Source organism: Pygocentrus nattereri, chromosome 30 (genome assembly GCF_015220715.1).
Source record: "Pygocentrus nattereri isolate fPygNat1 chromosome 30, fPygNat1.pri, whole genome shotgun sequence".
Taxonomy (NCBI): domain Eukaryota; kingdom Metazoa; phylum Chordata; class Actinopteri; order Characiformes; family Serrasalmidae; genus Pygocentrus; species Pygocentrus nattereri.
Genome location: NC_051240.1, coordinates 12,954,414 through 12,976,550, shown reverse-complemented (window position 1 = coordinate 12,976,550; position 22,137 = coordinate 12,954,414). Strand labels below are relative to the sequence as shown.

At 40.0% G+C, this 22,137-nt stretch overlaps 1 protein-coding gene across 3 annotated transcripts; it reads left to right on the top strand.

The window, feature by feature from the left end:
* The first annotated feature begins 1,682 nt into the window (after nucleotides 1-1,682).
* wipf1b (WAS/WASL interacting protein family, member 1b) lies at nucleotides 1,683-17,445 on the top strand. Of its 3 annotated transcripts, XM_017703690.2 has the most exons (9): nucleotides 1,915-2,163; nucleotides 5,890-6,011; nucleotides 10,703-10,818; nucleotides 11,344-11,473; nucleotides 11,685-11,819; nucleotides 12,643-13,383; nucleotides 14,538-14,747; nucleotides 15,495-15,608; nucleotides 16,769-17,445. In XM_017703690.2, exons 3-9 carry the CDS (start codon nucleotides 10,768-10,770, stop codon nucleotides 16,819-16,821), a joined length of 1,434 nt encoding a protein of 477 aa, XP_017559179.1. In that variant the 5' UTR covers nucleotides 1,915-2,163; nucleotides 5,890-6,011; nucleotides 10,703-10,767; the 3' UTR covers nucleotides 16,822-17,445. The 3 variants fall into 3 exon arrangements, with proteins under 3 accessions (XP_017559178.1, XP_017559179.1, XP_017559177.1); XM_017703689.2 differs by lacking the exons at nucleotides 1,915-2,163; nucleotides 5,890-6,011 and adding an exon at nucleotides 1,683-1,867; XM_017703688.2 differs by lacking the exon at nucleotides 5,890-6,011.
* Nucleotides 17,446-22,137: the final 4,692 nt, after the last annotated feature.

The following is a 22,137-nucleotide window of genomic DNA, read 5'->3' as shown; positions in this document are numbered from 1 at the left end:
TGCATGTACCTCTCCACCATGGATTGGTTTAAAAAAACATCTCAGTGTAAAAGTATCGTAAAACAGTGTCTGAGGCCTCAGACAGCGTATTCATATCCATTTCATGCAATGCCTTTCTGTGAAAAATTGGTGGAATTTGCCTTTAAGGTAAAAAAAAGTTTTTTTCAGCCACTATGAGAGACAAACATCTTTTTCCTCTTCTTTTACTTTGTTTTGCTGACTCTTTATCACTTACCACAGATGAGATTAGTGACAAGACATAGCACTTTTGAGCAGCTGCAATATTGTACTGACACATCGGTCTTTCAGAAAAACACACAGAGAACCTGAACTTTAGAAGAGCTGAGGCTAATGTGGCCTGAATCATTTCATTTGATGAATCAAATGGACATGAGCACAGTGTGTATGATTTTTGTTTGTCTAACATATTTTCCTGTGTATTCACTTTTACAATATTTTCTCTTTCCTAATAAAGGGTCACTCATGTTTGATCCCACACTTTATGCCTCCTTTTTTGGTTTAGTTACAGTGGCACCCAAAAATGTTTGGTCACTTTAACCATTGGTAAGCTTTAGGTTACTTCATAAAGTGTTGAACAAAATAATATTTGTTTCAGAGACTTAACATGATGGTAAAAATGGTAAAAATGATGGTAAACTCTTTAAGTGGAGAAAGGCTGGAGATTAATTCCAACCTGACTGTGCAAAGGTATTTTGGATGCAAACCTGAAGAAATGAAGTAAAACTCAACAGTCGCTTTTTTTTAAAGGTCTTGTCTTTTCGTGGGCAACCTATCTCCAAATTTGTAACTTTACAGGAAAAGGAAATAAAACCTTCTTTGCATTTAATGTAAGTCAATGGACCTGGATATTTATCCAAGTAATTTTGGGTCATTTCTTTTAGCCCGTTCGTCATGAAATTTACTCACAATATAAATGGCAACAGGTATCTTTAAATAAAAAAAAAAAAATGGAGATGCAAGGTTGCTGGAGCCTATCCCAGTGGTCAGCGGGCAGAAGGCAGGAAACACCCTGGAGAGGTCACCACTCCATCACAGGGCAGACAGAGGCACAGACATATACTTTCCCATACACACATCTAGGGGCAATTTAGCATGTCTGACTGCATGTCTTTGGACAGTGGGAGGAAACAGCACACTTTGCTGAGAGACGACTGTCCTACCCATTGTGCCTCTGTGCCGCCCTTCCCTATCCTACATTTCTTTTCTATTTTATTTTTCCCCTGAAGTGGTTTTCTACACCAGAAACCATCATGATTCATTTTTTTATATCACCATTTTCCAACTTCTCTGTTACCTTCAAACAGAATCATTTTATTACTGTGCCTTTAAGCCATGGTTCACGTAAATGACCCCTGTTCTGATTGGCTGCCCTGTGTTCAGTAAGCCATCCTGGCTGAAACACTCCTTATAGCTTCACAGTGGATGGGGTAAGGATATGGAAATTAATTGATTTTTCATGACATCACAAAATCAACGAACTGAATAGCGGCTTAGTTTCCATATTAGGACTGTTTGGCCCTGGAAGTGAAACTTTAACGGTGTTTACACGCTGCATCAAACTCGTTACTTAAAAAGGTGAGTAAAATGAATGACGTCGTCCACGATAATGGCCCTTTAAAGTGAATTACGGAAAACAAGTCAGACAGAGTCTCTCTCTCTCTCACATCCCCCCTCCCCACCCTCGGACAGATGTTGCCACAGCTCACCAGCTCCACATCTGGAAACGCTGCTCCACAGCCAAAGCCCCGGATAAAGGGAACGCTGAGCCGTTTTTATCGGCGAACAAAAACAAAAAACATAAACTTCAGCTCAACGTCGGTCAACGGATTCCAGCAGACGCAGTAAGGTGTGTCTTCTGTTCTGGTGTGACAGGATACGAACGCATGAGAGCTTAAAATAGTACAAAAAAACTTTCGAGCGTATTCTGAGGGGGATTTGTGGGGCGGAAACGGAGACGAGAAGAGAAGAGAAGAGAAGAGAAGAGAAGAGAAGCTGTGTGTATGTGTGTGAGTGAAGGAGTGGCCTGAAGCAGTTTAGTTTGAGGCCACCGTGTAACTTGGAGCTGATGAATGGTACCACGTCGGCTTCGGGAGATTTGCTGGACACGTAGTTAACGTTAGAAAACCGTTGGGAAACCGAGGGGTGAGTAACAAGGACGGGTTGCTCTTTAAACGCCCGCGTTTTACGATTTACTAGACTAGGTTTGGTTTATTAAAGTGCGTTTCTGCAGACTTTCCTTGCCGTTTTATTAACAAAACTGAGGTTTGCGGGGAGGAAAGTGCCAGACTGAGCTGCCAGTTAACCTAGTTAAACTAGGTTAAGTCAAGTCACCGCAGATGCGGCTGCACGCTGTGAAGAACTGACGCTAAGTTTGGAAACGCTTTTAGGCTAAAACCGACCGTCTCCTAGAACTGGGTTGGTGTTTCTCACCAAACTGAAGTCAAGTTTCTTGTCCGAATTTTCCCGTTCCACCTTAAATGGGGCAGCCGTTAGGTTCAGGCACGTGAAAGTAACGTTACTGCTGCACCGTTTAAGGTGGAACTGGAAAATTCGAACAAGACGCTGGCGAATAGGAAACCAACTTCAGCCTCATGTGTTCCTCAGAAATTACAGCAATTTCGCCATGCCTGGTAAGTTCCTGTGACCAAAAAAGGTTTACTCTCTGAGCTGGTTGAGCCTTTGTGGCCACACCACATCATGCTTTCCTAATTGAAAGGTCACAACAGGCCGGTTTTTACTCAATGGGGGCCATTGTTGTCCTTCGTTTTGACTGGCTCTAGTGTTTTCATTGATTAGCAAAGACTCGTGTCTACGCAGAGGAATATTCTTAAGGAGGTCTCCTCTTAATCCCACTTGCTTCTCCTAGACATATTTAAGTCCTGTTTGAAATCAGGATGAGACTCTCTGACATTTCCTCTGCATTCACCTCACTTGGATCAAAATATTGTTATGACTTGGCTACGTTGTGTCTGACTCTTCTCACTTCAGTATAAATAGATGAAGTCTTTAAGCAGTGGAGATGGAGACCTCATCCCCACAATTTCCAGTCAAAATACTGAAATCTGCTTTATTTCTCTTAAAACAAAGAGAAGCTTCTCTTTTAGAAAGATATTTTCCCCCTTGGGTAGTCACATGCACCAGCTTCCTGAACTTATCTCACACTGGTGTCAGCAGTACAGTGTGCTGGTGTGCCAGCATGGACTTTGTGTCAATAAATGGACCCCTATGTGGGGAAACACATGATCTCCCCTCAGGTCAGACGGGGATGCACACACATAAACACTGTCTCGAGGTTGGAAGGTAATAATGATGTTGCTGTTATCACTGGCCCTGCTCTGATTGAACGCTGTGGCTTTGAGAATGGGCCGAGCTGTGAAGAGATGGTGTTGGTGGGTTTTTAGTTGTGTGTATATACGTGTTTTTTTACTGTCCTTGCTATCTTATTGAAATGCATGTCCATGCGGACCTTTGGTGAGGAACTCGTGGTTCTGCCCGCAGCAAGAGGGAGTAAACACCTTCATAATAAATATGCAGACATGCACTCACACTTCCTCTTTTCTCAATTGTGATCTCTTGATTTACCACCCAACGCAGGCTGTCTTTTATCTGGCTCAAGGTCATATAACCACATACTGAATTAGAAAGCAAGGTCTATGACAGCGATAATGGGTGACAAGACATCTCTCCCTTTTTGAGGATGCAGGTCACTGATTGATTTGAATTTTAAATTTATTGCTGTTAAAGAGACATTCTGGCCAAAATATAAAACAAAATTATTCTACATCTGTTGTAAGCATGCGTACTCGCTCCACACCGTGGTGCCACTGTAATCCCTAGGGTGAGAGTCTTCTGGTTTACAGACAAAAATCCCCCTTCGGATGGTTTTGAATATGGGGGATCTTATGAATAACTCCACCTGCTTTGAGGTGGATATTTGTAGTGAGCTGTTTGAATTTTTGTCATTAGCTGGTGCAAGAAAGCCAGTATATCGTACTGCAGCTGCTGTCTTCAAATCATCTATGCAACGGAGAGAATGTAATTACAAAAGCGTCAGAAATGACTTGTCAGTTGAGGTTTAACAGCTAAAGTTAGCGAGGTAGTTGACTTTCTAGATTCCTCAGTTTGGCTTCTTTTCTCTGACTGAAAGGGTAAAAAAAATTAGTGTTTTAAACGATCAGTGTTGAGAGAAACACTGGCCTTATAGATCAGGAGCTGGGCTAGTAGTCAGGATTGGTTGACACCACGTGGATTCCCAAAGGCTGTATGATCATTTTGCACAGCATTTTTTGAGAGAACATTGATAAATGAAAACATGATGGATTTGAAACTGATAAGGACATTAAGTTGTGCTACAGAATACTGCATAAGAGAACAAAGGACATGTGAAACCCATGTAAAACATATTAGTCTTAGGCTGGAATGGATTTTATATCAATTTGTTTGATTGTCTATTGTTGATGGGTAATGTAAGTCATGATTTTAAGTCAAGTCATGTTCTCTTCAATGTAAATTACCCAAATTATTGGATAAAAAGCTAAAGTCAGCATTGCGTTTAGTGTTCTCCTACTCTGCATGTCATGTATGTGGCCTAAAATTTCCACACCTTCAACGTAAATGACTGTACAGCTTGACCAAGTTCTGCATTACTCAGGCTCACCCTGTGATATGGGCCTTTTGGAGGAAGTGTGACCAGTTTTAGAGAGGAACTGGAAAACAGTAAAGAAAAGAACGAAAGAGTCATTCTTTCCCATTTGCTGGTTGATCTCTGCTGACGGTGCGGTAGCTATGTTTTCAAAAGCTGCTACAGATGTAGTACCTTTAAACAGAAACCCAGCAATTTCTGTCTCTCAAGATGATGACTGTTAGAAAAAGGCCGACTCTTAGAGGCACCATCCCTCCATGTGTGGTCCTGCTAACTTTATGATCATATATTTAGAAAAGCTTTAACCTTCACTTCATGAAATTGTGTGCCTTCTTGTCGAGTCGTGTAATTACCTATTGCTGAGTGGCACCGTGAGCGAGGAAATGGATGGACTGGTTTCCTGGATTTCAATCAGCGAAGAGATATTTGCTGTTTGTTGTTTATTTTTTTCATTTTTCCACTGGAGATAAGCAGCTAAAGTAGCTAACAAGTAACGGAAGCTTAAACTGCGTTCCCTCAAATTACCACACATTTTCTTCAAACTGTATCGAGTTGTTACGGCACTCTAAAATAATTTAGCTTATGTTTTTTGACACTGAGGCATGTTATTAATTGTAAAAAAATGGACCAATGTCTTGTAGCTTTGTGGCTGCTACCTTAAAGCCTAAATTTGGTCTGTACATTTTTATAGGTAATTGGTGAGGTATAAGCTTTCCTTATGTTTTAGTTATGATTCCTGTCTCTTGTTTATTAGATTTTATTTATTTATTTATTTAGAACTAGTTGTAGTTTAAGACGATTCGTAAGGCTCTACTATGCACAATGATGTTGACTAATATCAGCAGATAACTGCTTTAAAAATGTGGTTATATGTATTTATTGTGCTCTGTAAGAGAAAAACATTCTGGCAGTTCCCCATACCGTGCTAAAATGTCATAAATGTTATTTTTCTTTGTAATCCTACTCCAAGTGAATGTGTTTAAGGTTTACATTTTGCAAATGTGTATTTATCTGCATTGGCAGGTGTGCACATGAAAAATTCATGTTCAATTCATATATCGGTGCATCCGTACTCTCTTGTGGTTGCTAACCTAAACTGTAATATGAACCATTTGAATAATAGACTGATTAGAGGTGTTATTTAGGCCAATCAAATTCCTGGAATCCATTGAGGCTGATTTTCTGCATCACTGTCTTGCAAATCTGCCACTTGTGTTTGTTTACAGATTAAATATTGGGCCACACGGCATGGAGTTCATTGAGGTCGTCCTTCTGTTTCCCCTGTTACCAGGTTTATGTCTCTGTGGTGAGGTAAAGCCTGAAGCAGCACAGCTGATGTGCCCCCAGTGTAAGTAGGGCAATGGCTTGGTGGTTGTCATAAGACCACCTTTACCTCCTATACACCTCCTCACGGTCAGTCAGCCCCTCCCATGTGACATCTCGGTCTTGTAAATGACAGAGCAAGAGACGATTTGCAGCAAATGATGAGAGTGGGATGGAAATGTGTGATATTTTCCAGATTCCTGTAAGAGTGTGAAACTGAGAATGAGGGTGCATCATGTGAAAATCATGCGAGGGGCACTGACAGGGTCTTGTAGGGGATGCCCCTTTGTCGGACCAATGAGGAGGGCTTGGAAATAAGACCGTTTACTCTATAACCTCTAAAATTAGTTAGGCAAGGGTGAATGAAAGATGGGTTTTTAGTCTTATGCTAGTTGAGATGCTTTAATGTTAATAAATGAGTTTAAAATAATAGACAATTTTAAGGGTTTGGCCTGTTTTTATTCATAGAAAAGGAGTGATTTTTTTTTTTCTTTTTTTTTTTCCTCTTCTCAAGGTCAAGTAACCTTTAAAACAATAATGCAGCATCTTTCAATGGTAATGCGACCTCTTTTAAAAGCTTATATGGCCTCTATTATATGGTTTTGTAGAGCAAACTGTATTTGTAGCATCTTCTGCCTCTTACCCAAAATATCAGAATTAATACAGATTTTTCATTTTTCTCTTCAATCAATTACATGTGTCAGGTGTTTTTCCTTTTAGCTTAGTATTTGTAAAATTGATTGTACATATGGTCATCAATATGGGTTTGAGTCAAATGAATGTAATTTCAGCAGTTTTATTAATATTGTGTAGTTATAATCCATGAAGTGACTAAAACGCAGTATGATAATATAAAAAATTTTGAAAGCATGGAAAAAAAAACTGGCATAAATAATTTTTATATTATTTTTAAGAATGCCTGATAATGTCAGGGCCATATAGGTAGCAGCAGATAATTTAAAAATATATTTTTTAAAAATCAGCATCACATGGATGTTTATACTTGAGCAATATTTGTAAAAATTTGATGATATATTTATTTTACTCCCGCAGATCAGATCTTTCAGGGGATGCTGGGTTACTGGGCTAAAATGTGTGCATTTTATTCATTTCACTGCATTTGTAACCCTCTTCTACATTTTATAAATGTTTATGTATCGACATTGAAAAATACGTTAGTAAAGAATAATGAGTATCGCCATCTTTTTGTTTTAATCAGTAAATTTTATCCAAGTAACATCCAGTAGCAGGTTTATGTAAAGCTAAAGCCTCAGGTTGGCTTGTTTGTGTGCTGGTGTTTGCTGCCTGGTTACATCTCTTTGCTACTGTTTGGTTTTGAAAAAAAAGGAGCTTAGGAGGTTCATGATGTCCAGCCAGTCCCACTGCCTGCTTCTGACATTAGGACACTGAAATCTGTAGAACATTGCCGGCGCCTTACGAGTGTGAGGAAAGTCTCTCTGTGCAGACATGGCTCATATCCAAACTGCAGGACCTGGGTGCTCTTGACACTATGGAATGAAAACAGACTTCACTCCAAGCCTTTTAAAGCACTCTCTCTCCCTCTCTTTGCCTAGTCTCAACAATACTGCAGTGACTTTTGTCTGAGTGACCACTCAAGCTTATCTCATCTGTTTAAAGAAATGCTCAGGTTTTCCAGTGCTCTGCATTTGTGTCGTACCATTGATGAGCACAGATGGTAATTGCAGAATTATATGGATGAACCATTGAAGTTTGTTATACAATAAAGCTTTAGGATGAAACAGATGAGAGAGAATGTCTTACTAAAGTTGTTTCTGTCTGGTTTTGTCCAGCATTGAAGCAACTTGATTTTTAAAAAATAAAAAAAGTTACTTTTGCTTTTCTTCAGATTGTCTGGTACCCGTGCACGATCAGGGTGAGCCTGTGAGAACTCTGTCCATACCACTCCATTTATAGCACAGGTTCTTCCCTCTGGAAAAGTAGTCCCATCCCTGAAACAGAATGAATTTCACAGATTTATTGCTCAATTCAAGAATTCATGAAAGCGGTCTCCAGTATTGTGTTTTGTATAAACATTTGCTGAAAGTAGTCATTGGCTGCACAGTTACTTCTAGTCTAAAGGAGTTTTGAACTAGCAGTCTTCTGTTATTATTGTGGTGATTTAACCATTTACAAGACACACTTGAAGTCATTGATGCAAAGAGAATCTTCAGTCTCATTAACATAGGCTAGATAGGATTGCAGCGAAATCCACCACAAACAGTTGTAAAAATCTCTAAAACTCATCCCTAAAATTCTTCTAGTCTGTGCTCTTTTAATGTCTGGAGTAATCATTAACACACAAAATACACTAAATAGCAACACTTTTGTTAGCTAATGGAACTGTTTCCCTTGCAAGAGGTACTGTTTGTTTACACTGCCTGTAATGTGTTCTCTGCACGTGAAGCACATCTACATGCTTAATTGGAGTTTTTGGGGGAGCTGTTCACTCATACTAACTTATGTTACATCCATGTGCTAGCGACAGGCTGACAAACACACTTTTGCTTCCTACTTTGATCTCCACCTTCACAAGGCATTGGGTTGAGTCTACATTCCCACATTTAACCCAATATTTTTCATTGTTGTCCCCAGATGTTCTGATTGTGAGGTCTCTGAGGTTCTTTGTAACTAGAAAAATGCTGAAGTGTCCTTTTAAGGATGTACATGGTCCAGCAGCCCATAGTTTATGGATGTTAGCCAGCCATACACTGACTGTTTTCATCAGCGCTTTCAGATCTGTTTAAGATTGCTGTGTTTTTTTTATGTGCAAATGAACGAGGCCCTCAGATGGAGAGAATATACGTGTATTACTATGACCAGCTTTTTCTGCACAGCAGCAGGAAGTTTGCCCACTTCCCATCGCCTGTTCTCCGGTGAGGAAAAACTTTTGGCACACTCAGCGGATGTCCGCTAACTGCAATAAAAAAAGGCCTGCTCAGAGAGAAAAATGGAGAGAAAGAGCAAAGGGGGAGGAGGTTAAAAAAAAAAAAAAAAAAAAACAGGAACAGAGAGAGAAGTGATGTAGCTGTCTGGGAGAAGGCCTTGGAGGACTTTAATGATCTGGTGTGGATGAAAGCATGAACGTTTTACGGAGCTCATAAACAACAAGTGAGTCTTTGAGACTGATTTACTCTCCCAGCTGAGTATTTCCACACTCCCTGCTGTCGAGTTTGTTATGAAGTGGCTGTGTAACTGTGGTTTTGAGTGTGTATGCCTGTATGTGTGTTTGAGATGGAGAAGGAGAAGTGAGAGGTATATCTGTTGTAGCTCTTCCTGTTTATGGTCTACTCCGGATGTTACCAATGAGAGGCCTTCGGAGAGAGAGAGAGAGAGAGAGAGAGAATAAGAAAAGGCGTGTATGCACAGGTCATTCAAGGGTTGTACTTGGAAGAAGAATAAGTGCTTGGCCTTGCACTGTGTTTGTTTATATGCATTCCTTTGAGCAGGTGTCTTGTTTAAAGGGAAAGAAAATCAGAAGATTCTGGCAAATGTCATTATTTTCAGCTTCTCTTTAAAAGTGGCTATTTAATGTGTAACATGACCAGCTTTTTGCGCACATTAGGAGACATTGCGTACGTTTACCAGCATCCTACAATATTGGTCTGATGCAGATACCCATTGATATTGATATGCCATTTCTACATGGTAGGCTTTGTTTAGCATTATAACTAGTCTTGGACTTAAACACAATAATCAGGATTTTCCAAAGATATCAGTTTTATTTGTTATTGAAGCAACCAGTGAAGCTATGTAAGATCAGCGTTTAGAAAGAGAGCATGTTGGTCAGTATTGGGGATGCGCCAGTGTGGGCTGATACCAATATCCAAGGTTTTTGATGTACATCTCTAACGAAGTAGATACATGAACAGTTCAGAAAAGGGACTACGTCGATCCGGTTCAGCATTACAGAGTAATGTAACATTTACTGTCAGGTTACCGATGCTGTGAAAATGAATATTCATTGCAGATATACTACCGCAAGAGCCCCCCCCTGAATAAAGCCCTCAAATATTCATTAAACATATTGGCAAATTGAAACATATGTCTGACGTTTTTGACTGTCCGATCATTTTTGCGTTTGCCATTATTGATATGGTTCAGATATCGTTGTGCATCCCTAGAAAGTACTTACTGTAGATATCACTAATGTTACTCCATTAGCTTGCTGCAAACCAGCCTATTCAGTGTTCTGTTTATAGCATTGATGCTTAGCCTAAATGTTTGGTTGCCCTGGTTTCAGATGGATGGAAAAGCAATTCTCTCCTCTAGCTGGCATTTAGAAAAATCTGTATAGATGTATGAGCCCTTCTACCGTAATCAGCATTGCACATAAAAGATCAGATAATAAGTATAGCCTCACTGATTGTTTGGATAACATACAAACTGCTGTCTTAGGACATGTTGTAATTAGGACATAATGTAATTAATTTAATGTTGCAAAAAACATCCAGCATACAGAAAACATTCTGTGTGAATTTGTTTGCCTCCAAGTGAGCAAATTATACAGAAATTTTGGATCTGAAACTGAAAAATAAACTCACTGAAAATTGCATCCTGTTGCAGCCAACAGAGCACAAAGGATGTGGGTCAGTTGTGACACAAAGATGATGTTTGAAGAAGGTTTTTTCTAGAATCTAATGTAGTTTCTTTCCATCAGGTGGGTTGATGTTTGATTCTGCTTTCTCTGTTGGGCAGATTGCTGATGTTTGATTTCCTTTCTCTCTGGTTGCTGTGAGAGGAGGAGATACTGAGGTGCAAAGATGCCTGTCCCCCCACCGCCCCCTCCTCCCCCACCCCCTACCTTTGCTCAGGTAACACAGATACACACATGCAGATCTGCAGTCACATACTCTCAAGCTGTGCACACATGGTTACAGAATTATGATGTCGCAAATACCCTCACTGGCCACTTAGAAACCCCGTCCTTGTAGGTCTGCCTTGCTACTGTTCTGATGGATGTTAGCCATCCTTCAGCCCTTTACAGGTTTCTACCACAGAGCCCAGCAACACGCATACTCTTGTACCAGCATCACACACACTACCATGTTGGTGCCACTGCAGTGTTGAGAATGATCCTCCACCCAAATATCTGGTCAACAGCGGTCCTATGTTCAGAAGCTGACAAACAAAGAGTGTGGTAGAGGGGGGGCAGATAAGTAATGCATGAACAAATGGGCCACAGTCAGTAACTGCACACCTGTAGTGGACTTTTAAGGTAAATATAGTGTCTCGTGAGTGAAAGTACAAGGTAAATGTTTTTAATAAAGTGTACTCTAATGGAGTGTACATGAATGCCAGCATCTCTTTTCCTAAATTACGTGTGCCTTTGTAAACAGGCGAACACAGAAAAGCCAGTCCTGAACAAGAATGAGCAGCATGGCAGGAATGCGTTACTATCTGACATCACCAAAGGAACACGACTCAAGAAGGCTGTAACCAATGACCGCAGTGCACCTGTACTCGACAGTAAGAGACCACACATATGCACAAACATGCCAGCTCCGTATAGTACTTTGTGGATAAGATGGGCCGCTCCTGGTGTAGACCTGTTCCAATTTTGGAATGTAATGCCTTGCAACAGATCATGATAGTAGCACTATAGATCGACTCTGTGTTGTGATTTTGAGTGTTTTTTTGTTTTTTTTTAAATACTAAGTGCTTGTGTTTCTTTTGACAGAGCCAAAAGGTGGTGGAGGAGGAGGAGGGGGAGGGGGAGGAGGAGGAGGAGGTGGAGGATTTGGAGGTGGAGCTCCTGCAGGACTTGGCGGTCTGTTTCAGGTTGGGATGCCAAAGCTGCGCTCTACCAGAGACGGTAAGTATCACTCTCTCACTCTCTCACTCTCTCTCTCACACACACACACACACACACACACACACACACACACACACACACACACAAAAAAACATGTCTTTAAACTCCCTCATCTGCTCATTTTAATCTTAGTATGTTTTTCTGCAGCATTTCTTGCCACACTGCCAGTAAGATGAATTTCTTTGCCTTGTAATTTGGCAGAACACCATTCCCTAGTTGCCAGATAAGCTGCTTAGATAAGTCATATTGGGGCTGCATTCTATAGTTGTGCACTCTGTAGTTGGTTAAATAAGAACAGCTACTATTATTATTATTATTATTATTATTATTATTATTATTATTATAGTAACCAATAAATATTTCATTATATGTTAAATGCATTGATCAGCCTGAGAGATTCCCATTAGAAAAACAATTTGTAATGACACTGAGAAAATCTATTGAAATATATGAACATCCGAACATTACATATGGTTATTGTGTATTATCATCACTCAGAACAATCCAGATTTTTGTTTTTGCAAAGGCTAAGCTCAAGTAGAATACCTCTGGGGTAGAAATTTGGTTTACCTTTCCACCTGAAATAAAGTTGATGAGACCTTTTATTGGGTCAGGAGTGTGAAAGGTTTTGTCCTGAAAGCCCAAATTTCAGCACTGTTGATTCTCTTTCTTATACACAACTGTTAATCCTGGTAACTAATTTGTGAGTTGAATCTGGTGTTTTTGAGCATACAGATTAACAAACTGTTGGATCGTCCAGGGCATGAATGAGACATCTCTGTAATATGTGAATTATGCTGACTTCCCCTTCTTTCTTTTTCAGACTCTGGTGGTGTTAGACCACCCTGCCTTCCTCCAGGTGCCCGTAGTTCCGTTCCACGGCCTTTTGTGGGAGGCGGTGGCTCTGCTCCTCATTTGCCTGGGTCCCGTAATGGCTCTTCTGACCCTCCACGCCCTCGAATGACCGCTCCTCGACCTGAAACACCTGGAGGGCTACCTCCGCCCGTTCCTAGCACACCACGCCCAAATCAAAGCAGCATGCAAAGTAGAGGACCACCTCCACTACCAGGGGGACCCCGCCCCTCAAGCTCTTCACCTGCCCCTCCTCCTCCAAACCCTCCTGGAAGACAGCCTGCGCCTCCACCCGTGCCAGGCGGACGTCCACCTTCATCTCCTGCAGCTCCTCCCCCTGTTCCTCATTCTGGACGGCCTCCTCTTCCCCCAGCCCCTGCCCGATTAGATGATCGACCACCTCCTGTCCCTCCTGGCAACCGCCCATCTTTGCTCCTCCCACGGGATGGCCCACCCCCTCCCCCTCCACCTTCTGTCAATAGCAAGCCACCTCCTCCTTCTTTCTCATCTCGCACACCGGTAAACTCTGCCCCTCCTCTGCCACCGGGGAGACCAGGTAGACCCAACGACGAACATACGCCACGTCTTCCTCAGAGGCACCTGTCCCTTACTTCACATGCCCCATCCCTTTCTTCTGGACGGACAGGACCCCTTCCTCCACCTCCAAGTGAGAGGCCGCCACCTCTGGGTCGAAATGCATCTGGACGAACAGGTGGGGGCTTTCTGCGGGAAAATGTGAATAATGTGTAGATGTGCTATGCCAAAAAGCCTTAAGCTCCAAGCTCATGCACACCCCCAGACACAGGTGTGTGTGTGTTGTGCTGGTCTGAGTGGATCAGACACAGCAGTGCTGCTGGAGTTTTTAAATACTGTGTCCACTCACTGTCCACTCTATTAGATATGCCTGTGTTGTTGGTCCACCCTGTAGATGTAAAACCAGAAATGACAGCTCATCGCTTGCTGTACAGTATGAGCTAATCTTCCTCTAGTCCTTCATCAGTGGTCACAGGACGGTGTTGACTTGATATTTTTGGTTGGTGGACTATTCTCAGTCCAGCAATGACATGAGGTGTTTAAAAGTGCCAGCAGCACTGCTGTGTCTGATCCACTCAGACCAGCACAACACACACTAACACACCACCACCATGTCAGTGTTACTGCAGAGCTGAGGATGATCTACAACCCAAATAGTACCTGATCTGGAAGAATCCATGGGGGTCCTGACCACTGAAAAACGGTAAAAAAGGGGCTAACAAAGTATGCAGAGAAACAGATGGACTAGTCTGTAACTGTAGAACTACAAAGTGCACCTATATAGTAAGTGGAGCTGAAAAAATTGACAATGAGCGTAGAAACAAGGAGGTGCTCAAAATGTTATGCCTAATCGGTGCTGAGTCGTCACTGTCGAAATAGAAATGGTCAAATTCTTTTGAATGCATTGTTACATTGAATAAAGTAATGGAACAAAACAAGTTTGGGAGGAGGACTGTGCCAAAAGGTCCACCTCTGTCCACTCCTGTAAGCGTCCTATTAATTTCCCCATCTCTACATCATGCTTCCCTCTTCCTCAGTCCTAAAGCTGTTAAAAAGTTCCAGCCTTATAGCTTAAAGTAGAAGCTGCCCAGAACTCCAGTCCAGGTTCTTCTCTCCTATCTTACAGTTATACAGTCTATTCTCTTACTACACCTGTATGATCCTGTATGATGTATGGTCCAAACTAGCAAATGGATGTTAATATTCTTAATTTTTCTGCAAAGTTATGTTTTTGGAGATGCAATTTTTAAAAATTTAATTAAAGTCCTTTTGTTTGTTTTGTGCTAGCAAATGTTTTATGTCATTCTGTGTTGTTTTTTCATGTGTGTTCAGGTCCCCTTCCACCTCCACCACCTATTGGACGCCCAGGGGGAGGCAGTGTAAGGTCACCAGCAGCTCCAACTCCTCCAAACAGACTCGCATCAGAACCTCCTCGTGGTGGCAACAGACCGCCCCTCCCACCAGACAGGCCCACCACTGGAGGGCCACCTCCTCCGCCTCCACCCATGGGCAATGGTTACCACAGTCAGGGACAGTTTGCAGGTGTGAAATCATGTTTTTACTCAGGGTTTATTTCTGTGTTAAAATGCTTTATCTATAATTAATGTTCCAAAATCAATTATACTGAAATAAAGCAGTTGTAGTAATGCAGTTGTTCCTTGTGTGAGGAACACAAATGCTTCCTCTATTGTAGCATCTGTAGGTTAATGTATCTTTACACTAGTCTTCAAACAATCTGGCTTTTGCTGACAAGAAGAAGCTATTTGACAGAAATGCAGACCAACCAATCTCAGTGTTTCCTTTTGTGATGTGTAGGCTTTATTTAAAGCAGTATCAAAACAAAAACACACTTGGAAGCAAAGTGGCAGCTCCACAGCTCCTGCTCTACAGAGACTGTTGCCCCATAAGGCTTATTGACAGTAGAGCAGGCTAACTTTTTTGCGAAGCAAAAGTTAAGATTTTTTTTTTTAAACGTACACTGTAGTTTGCTTAATTTTAAATGGCGGCCTCCTAATTTGCCTTATAACAAAAATTGTTCCTGTTATTAAATTGGTGGTGTTATTAAAGCAAAACATAAATGTAATGCACGTGTCAGATGTGTTCATTTTTGGGTAACCCCAGACCCCATAACATAAGTGTCCCTGCAGTTTCCAAATTACTCTTACCCTCTTGGTTTTAATGATTCTTATTACTTAGATGATGTGTGTGTGTGTGTGTGTGTGTGTGTGTGTGTGTGTGTGTGTGTGTGGACCAATGGTAATGTATTTCTCTTTGTGTGTTTTGACCCAGATGAGTGGGAAATGCGCTTCAGTTTCCGTCCTGTGTCGGATTTCCCACCTCCAGAGCCCTACATCCCCTTTCAGAAGACCTATCCCAGCAAACTGGGCAGGAGTGATGGCAGAGGTACCTGAGCAGCTTGTTATTGTTTATTTTGACTTTTGAAATTCCTACGGTTGGACCAAACGCTTGCATATTATGTAGATTTGAAATTCAGCACAATGTGCAGTACAATGTATAATATAAAAATTCTAAACAAGCTAAAACTTCAACAGGGATTTAAAATGCAAGACAAACAGTTAAACATGGGGAAAAATTTCAGGGATGAAAATTGGTAAAAAGTAAAATCTTAAGCCATTAAATTTACATGTGGTTCTGAGGTCATTTGCTCCTTTACAGGTGCTACTCAGTCATTTTATTTCGGTCTGCAGCGGCCATTTTCTCCTCACACTGGGGCAATTTTTATTTAACACTTGTATGTGGTGGATTTAGTTTCCTAGCAAGTGTGTGTGTGTGTGTGTGTGTGTGTGTGTGTGTGTATATATTATACATTTTCCAATGCTTTGGAAGAGTCCCTGTCATTTACTCCATCTGAGTGGTGTAGCGCCTTCATCCTTTCTACCCTGGAAGAGCTAGCAGGTAGAGAAAAAAAAATTCAAAAAAGCAAAAATTCAAAATTCTGCTTTGCTATATTTTCATAAGATGAACTGTTAGTTTTCTATGATCATATGACCATGTGAGATGCACTGCTCTTAAGATGGGTATCTAAAACTTGACTATTATGCTGAAACTACTGAATCAACTCAACTACACCACCTGAAGAAATACACAGCTAACAGCATTGTGGGAACTTGCTTTTTCAGGATAGATTTGTTACAGAATTGAACAGATTCTTCTTTTTCATACTTCTTTTCCTCTAAAATCGAATTCAGGACTTTCTGGTGATATCGGCGTGATAGTAGTGAAAAATAAGAGGAGATAAACAGAAACCTTGCTAACCTTGTCGTTTAAATGAGTAGGATTAAAAAAAAGTTGCGAAATCTCACTTTTATCTAAAACTATTTGAGTTTGAAATATAAATCTAAAATATTGATCGTCATTACTTGTTTTCTGAATTTTTAGCCTGCTAATATTGGTTTCTATATCAGCTACAAAATGTTCACACTGATTGGGCTTTAAATGAACAACTTTTTAGGATTATGCTCTGCTAGAAATTTTGTTTTAAATGCCTTTATTATCCGTGATTCCTCACTCTATGCTTGTGTGAATGTGTTTTTTTATGTCAGGTTCAGGAAAAAAGGAGAGAGGTGCTCCCCCTTTGCCTCCCATTCCCAGATGAGAGAAATGGATTTGGATGCTCAGGGTTACTGTAATCTCCCTCTCCGTTTTTTTTTTTTTTTTTTTTTCCTCCATAAAACAGTTTTCTCCATACGTGGCATTTCCTTGCTGATTTTGAACAATATACTCTATAAAGCTTACAGTGAGGTCACATTGCCAACTAGTGACCAACCAACAATGAAGTGCCTTACACGTTCAGGTTATGTTGTGCCAATATTTATTCCCTACACTCTTCTTTGCTTTCTGTGTTGAAGGGGCTGGACTGAAACACAGTTTTAATAATAACTCCTGACCTTAAAGGAACTCCCTACAGTTTAAAACCTATTCTCTGTCTGCCACATCTGTATTGTACAGGGGGTTACCAAGGACAGTAATTTGCATGCATGTCCCTTTAGTAAGAAAAAGAACAGAAATGTTTGTAGCAGAAGGCATTGAGCAGCATGTCGCTGCTGTTGCACCAAACCCTCGCATTTCCATTTTTCATTTTCTGACCTTGAAAAAGGCAGTTGCGCTTTATGCTGTGCCAAATTTTATGATGAGTAAACCAACAGAAATTGTCCACAATTACTTGGAAAAAAATAGTTCTCCATTTTACTTCCATTAAACGTTCCATTAAGTTTTAATAATAATAGTATTAATATCAGTTTTCCTTGTCCTGTGAAGTTACCTTTTTGGAGATACAAGGTTTTGCTCCGACAGCAGCGATGTGTTAAGGTGCATGACTATAAAATATTCAACTACAGCTTTAACACTTAAGACCTAGAGTGAAGCAGACATGACAAAATTTCTTACCAAAACATCTTTGCTTTCCCTAAAGTTTTCTTGTTAAAAAGGGTTGTCCACACTACTATGCTAATGAATATTCACTTTCACCTTTTTCCTGGAAAACCATCTGTGAACGTATGAATTTAAACTTTAATTTACAAATGTTTTTGTCTGAAGAATTCATGAAAGTGGTCTACAAAAATGTATTGCTGTTGTTGGAACAAACCTTGTATCTCCAAAATGGTGAGTTTACAGGAGAAGAAAAAAAAACATACTTTACTTTCAATGTAAGTCAATGGAACCAGATGTTTTTTGTCATTTTGAACCAGTCATTTTGAGCCATTACTTTGGGTCCATTCCTTATCAAATTTACAGACAATGTAAAGGGTAACAGACATTTCCAATTTGTCAAAAACTGAAAAACGACAAAAGTGGAGATACAAGGTTTTGTTTCCCAATAGCAGTGATATTTTGTGTAAAGGTTTATTCATGGACCTCAGCAGCTGCCCATTGCCTGCTGTTATAAGTGTTCAGAGTAAAGGGATTTTCTGTTCAGGACTCCTTTAAACTGTTATAAAGCCTCTCACCTGTACATAGTCCTATTACTTCATTACTCTCCCCATAAAGCATTTATCATTCTTCATCCAGTCACTATTTTCATTCATTATTTAAGTATATCCTCTCCCATGGAATTTACCCCATCAGAGGTTTTTATTTGTAATGTGGCTGCTGAGGGAAGAGTCATGATGCCTTGCATCTAGTGTGCAAGAGTTATAGTGTATATGAAAGAGAATTGTGTGAATGTCAGTCTGGTTCCTGTGTTCGCTTAGACCCCCAAAGAGTAAGAGCTCAGACCAAAGCTCCAAATCATCATTTTCTAATATGTACTTTTATTTTCTTAGTAGCTTTATTAAACACTTTGGACTGGACTGTAAAACGCAGTCCTAAAATGTTGCTGCCGTATATTTTTGACCTATTATTTTGTGGAAAACGTCATTATCAATGAAGGATGTGCCTTACTAGCTTCTTTATGTATAGGTGTAAAATGAGATGTCTGGTTGTGAAGAAGAAATGAAGATATGACCACAGAGTGCCTAAAAGTTGTTTTGATGTGTTTATTTTATGATGTTTTTGTTTACTGTTTGTGAAGTGCAGTATTATGAGTTTTGTATTGTTTAAAGGTGCACAATTTTCTGCTTTTTATGCAATTTTATGTGGTTTTTCAACTATCACACCCTTGTTGCCTTAGTTGCTACACTTCAGGTCAAAAAAAAGGTCATGATATATGCATTGGCTTGAATTCGGCTTACAAGACTTTGCATTTGTTTACAGGCTATTAAAGGGGAGTTCCACTTTTTTTCCTCTTCAGTAGTTGAGATGTAAACAAATTCAGACTGGTTTGATGTGAAACAATGCACTGTAGAGAAACTTGCCCAGTCTGATTTCTTTACAATGGTGGTGATGTAGGTGTCGCTATGTCTAAAAAATGGAAATGCAGCAATATTATGTGCTCACTCGAAAATGACTAGTGAGTTATGGTGATACATTTTAAGACAAAGTTTAAAAATTAGATTTTGTGCCAATTCTGCTTTTCAGTGCCTTGCATGTACCTCTCCACCACAAAGTTGAAAAACCATTTCATGTTAAAGCTTTCTGTGAGGTACGTTTAAAAGGCATTACTTTGTACATCTTCGATCACTGCCATGGTGAACAATTACGACTGTCAGAGTTTCTGTAGAATGTTGCATAAAACTACTCTGAGTTACTTTGTTCACATCTTAACCATTTACTTATGCAGATGTTCTGAGGAATTCCCCTTTTACGTGAAGGTTCATTTCTTAAAAGAATGAGAGAAAGGGAGGAAGAAAGCGTGAGATAAAAGACCTACTCTGTGATAATATGCAAACCTGTCTGCTATCAACCGTAGTAGGAGCAGAAACCTGTGTCACCAGTTATGGGGTACCGTCTTTTTTGTTCTCTATACTTGGTACATTTGAATAACTCTGTGATTTGCCTGTGAGGTGTCTTCAGGAATTTCATTTGAAAGAATTTCGATTCTGCTCAGATCTGTGTGAAATGTTACATAAACGCACTTGTTACACAGGAAAGAGTGATGTATGATCAAAAAAGGGGTTGTATTAGAGCATGTGGAAGACTTTTCAGAGGCACTTGTGGTGGTACTTAAAATTCTCTGTGGGCCTGGAGCCAGAGAAGATGCCAAATTACTTGTTTTGCCTTTTTTTTACTTTATCTTTGTTTTTATTTTTAATGTAAATTTCTTTATTACATTTTTTCTGTGTGTGCAAATATGTTAAAAAGGTTTTCTAAATAAATGATAACGTGAACTGTTCTCTGTCTCTTGAACAGAAGCTGTGGTGCAGGATGAGCTTAACTCCAGGGTTGCGCTTTATTAGCCTTGATTTTTCACTGTTTAGGCCCAGCAGTGGTTTGTGATTTACTGAGTAACTGTTCAATGAAGGATTGAGATGTTCACATATGGGGTGAATTACTTAAAACCCATTCTAACACTCATACTGATCAGAAAAACTCCGTGTACCTGTACTCAAATGAAATATATCGTGCTCTGTGGTGGCGGTTTGACCTTGTTTACGAGGCTTTCTGGTCAAACGGGGCGACCGCACAACTCTTCTTCACTGTAACTCGACCAATGAGACGTAACTCATGCATTCGTCATCGCGTTCTGAAGACGCCGACCAATACTTGCAGCGAGTGGGCGGGATTAACCGTTACACGCTCGTCTGATAGGCTACGCGGAGTGTCAGTCAAGCCATGACTGGACGTTGGAAAGTTACGCGGTCTGAGAGCGATGAAGTTCGATTCAAAACACCGAACCGATTCTTTCAATGAACCAAACGTGCAGTTTAATGATGCACTGATTCACAAGTCAAGTCAACGTTATTCTTATCCTTGTATGTACAGAAGGACTCGATTGGTTAAGTGAATGAATGAAATCTCTTAGATCCTCTCCCTGAAGAGTCAAACTGGGAGTGTACAAGCAAATAAGAGAAAAAGAAATACAGGTAAAGTAAGACTTATCGTCAGTTCTGACCCTAAAAGGCCAGAATCCAGTCTTTTCCCACAGCAAACACACCTGATTCTCATTAGTTACATGGTGATTTTTCAGAATTACAGAAAGTTGTAATTGTTGATATGTAACCAAAGTAATTCAGAGTGGTTTCATGTGAAATGCCGCATTTTTTGTGAAGCCTGCAGACTGATTTCTTCACAGAGGTGGTGATAGGAACCAGGGCTCACAATATATAGTTGTAATGTACATAATGTTGACCGTGGTAAAATAGTGATAAATCAAATTTTCTCTGGTTAATATTTTATCTTAGAACACCCTGCACATATTCAGAAATGACACTGAACAGAATATAAATGCAAAATTTTTTTACTGAAAAGATTTTACAGTACCCTGTAAGAAATAAGGTGGCTTGTGAAACAGAATTCCCACATTAGCATCTGATGTGACCACCCATGGCATAGCTAGAACATCTGGAATGGGGTGACCAGAAAAGAGCCAGTGGTTTTGTTGGGGTGGCACTCTGGTATATAAGAATGACACACAAACTAATGTGCAGACCTTTTCTCTGTACATAACTAAACCTGTCCATCATTTCCACATAAATAAAATATTACATCAATACAACAATTGTTTTTAAATGCAACACATTTTAGTATTTTATGAGTAAATTATCATTTTTTTTTAGAGCACAACATTAAGAAAGCAATTTCACATAGATGGGCTGTAGAAGATATTCCTTTAGGGTGCACTCTCTACAAGTTACACATGAGTTTAATGATTGAAAAGCTAGCCAGACAACACTGTAAAAGGTAAGCTACAACACACGATGCATTCAACTGTGAAAAAAGAAAAGAAATTAGCACAAATGATTATAACTGACTCATTTTGATAGTTGGCTCATTGATCATAACTGGCTGGTAACAACCTTGACAACAGATTTTTTGACACAAAATTGATTATTTATTTATGCTGGTTCACTGATGATGGTTAGCTGTCTTACTTTCCATAACTGGAGTGGTCAGAAGAGCAGCTGTGCTTCATTCCGGGGTGTCCCTGGCCATCCCTGGCCATCCCGTGGCTATGCCTGTGAGTGTGACATATTTATATAAAAAATCCTGAATTTTTTCTATCAAACTTTTGCAAAATGGAGCAAAAAATGGAATCAAGTGTTGTATTTATATTTTTGTTTAGTATACACTTTCTGTGACGGAGGTTTTGAGGAATTACATTTTTTTTAGATGTCCGGTTCCTATCACCACCACTGTAAACAACTATGCCCCAGGAAATTGCTCTAAAACTGAGCATTTCAAATCAAAGCGCTCGGACTGACTTTGTTTACATCTTAACCATTTAATTATGCAGAGATTTTGAAAAATCGTTGGAATTCCCCTTTAACAGTACATCGTTATTTCGCAGGAGGAATGGCGAAGGACCACAACTGAAGACTGAGCTGAACCGAAACAGCAGATTTTAAGAGCCTGTCAGTGATGTTACAGTGTTGTA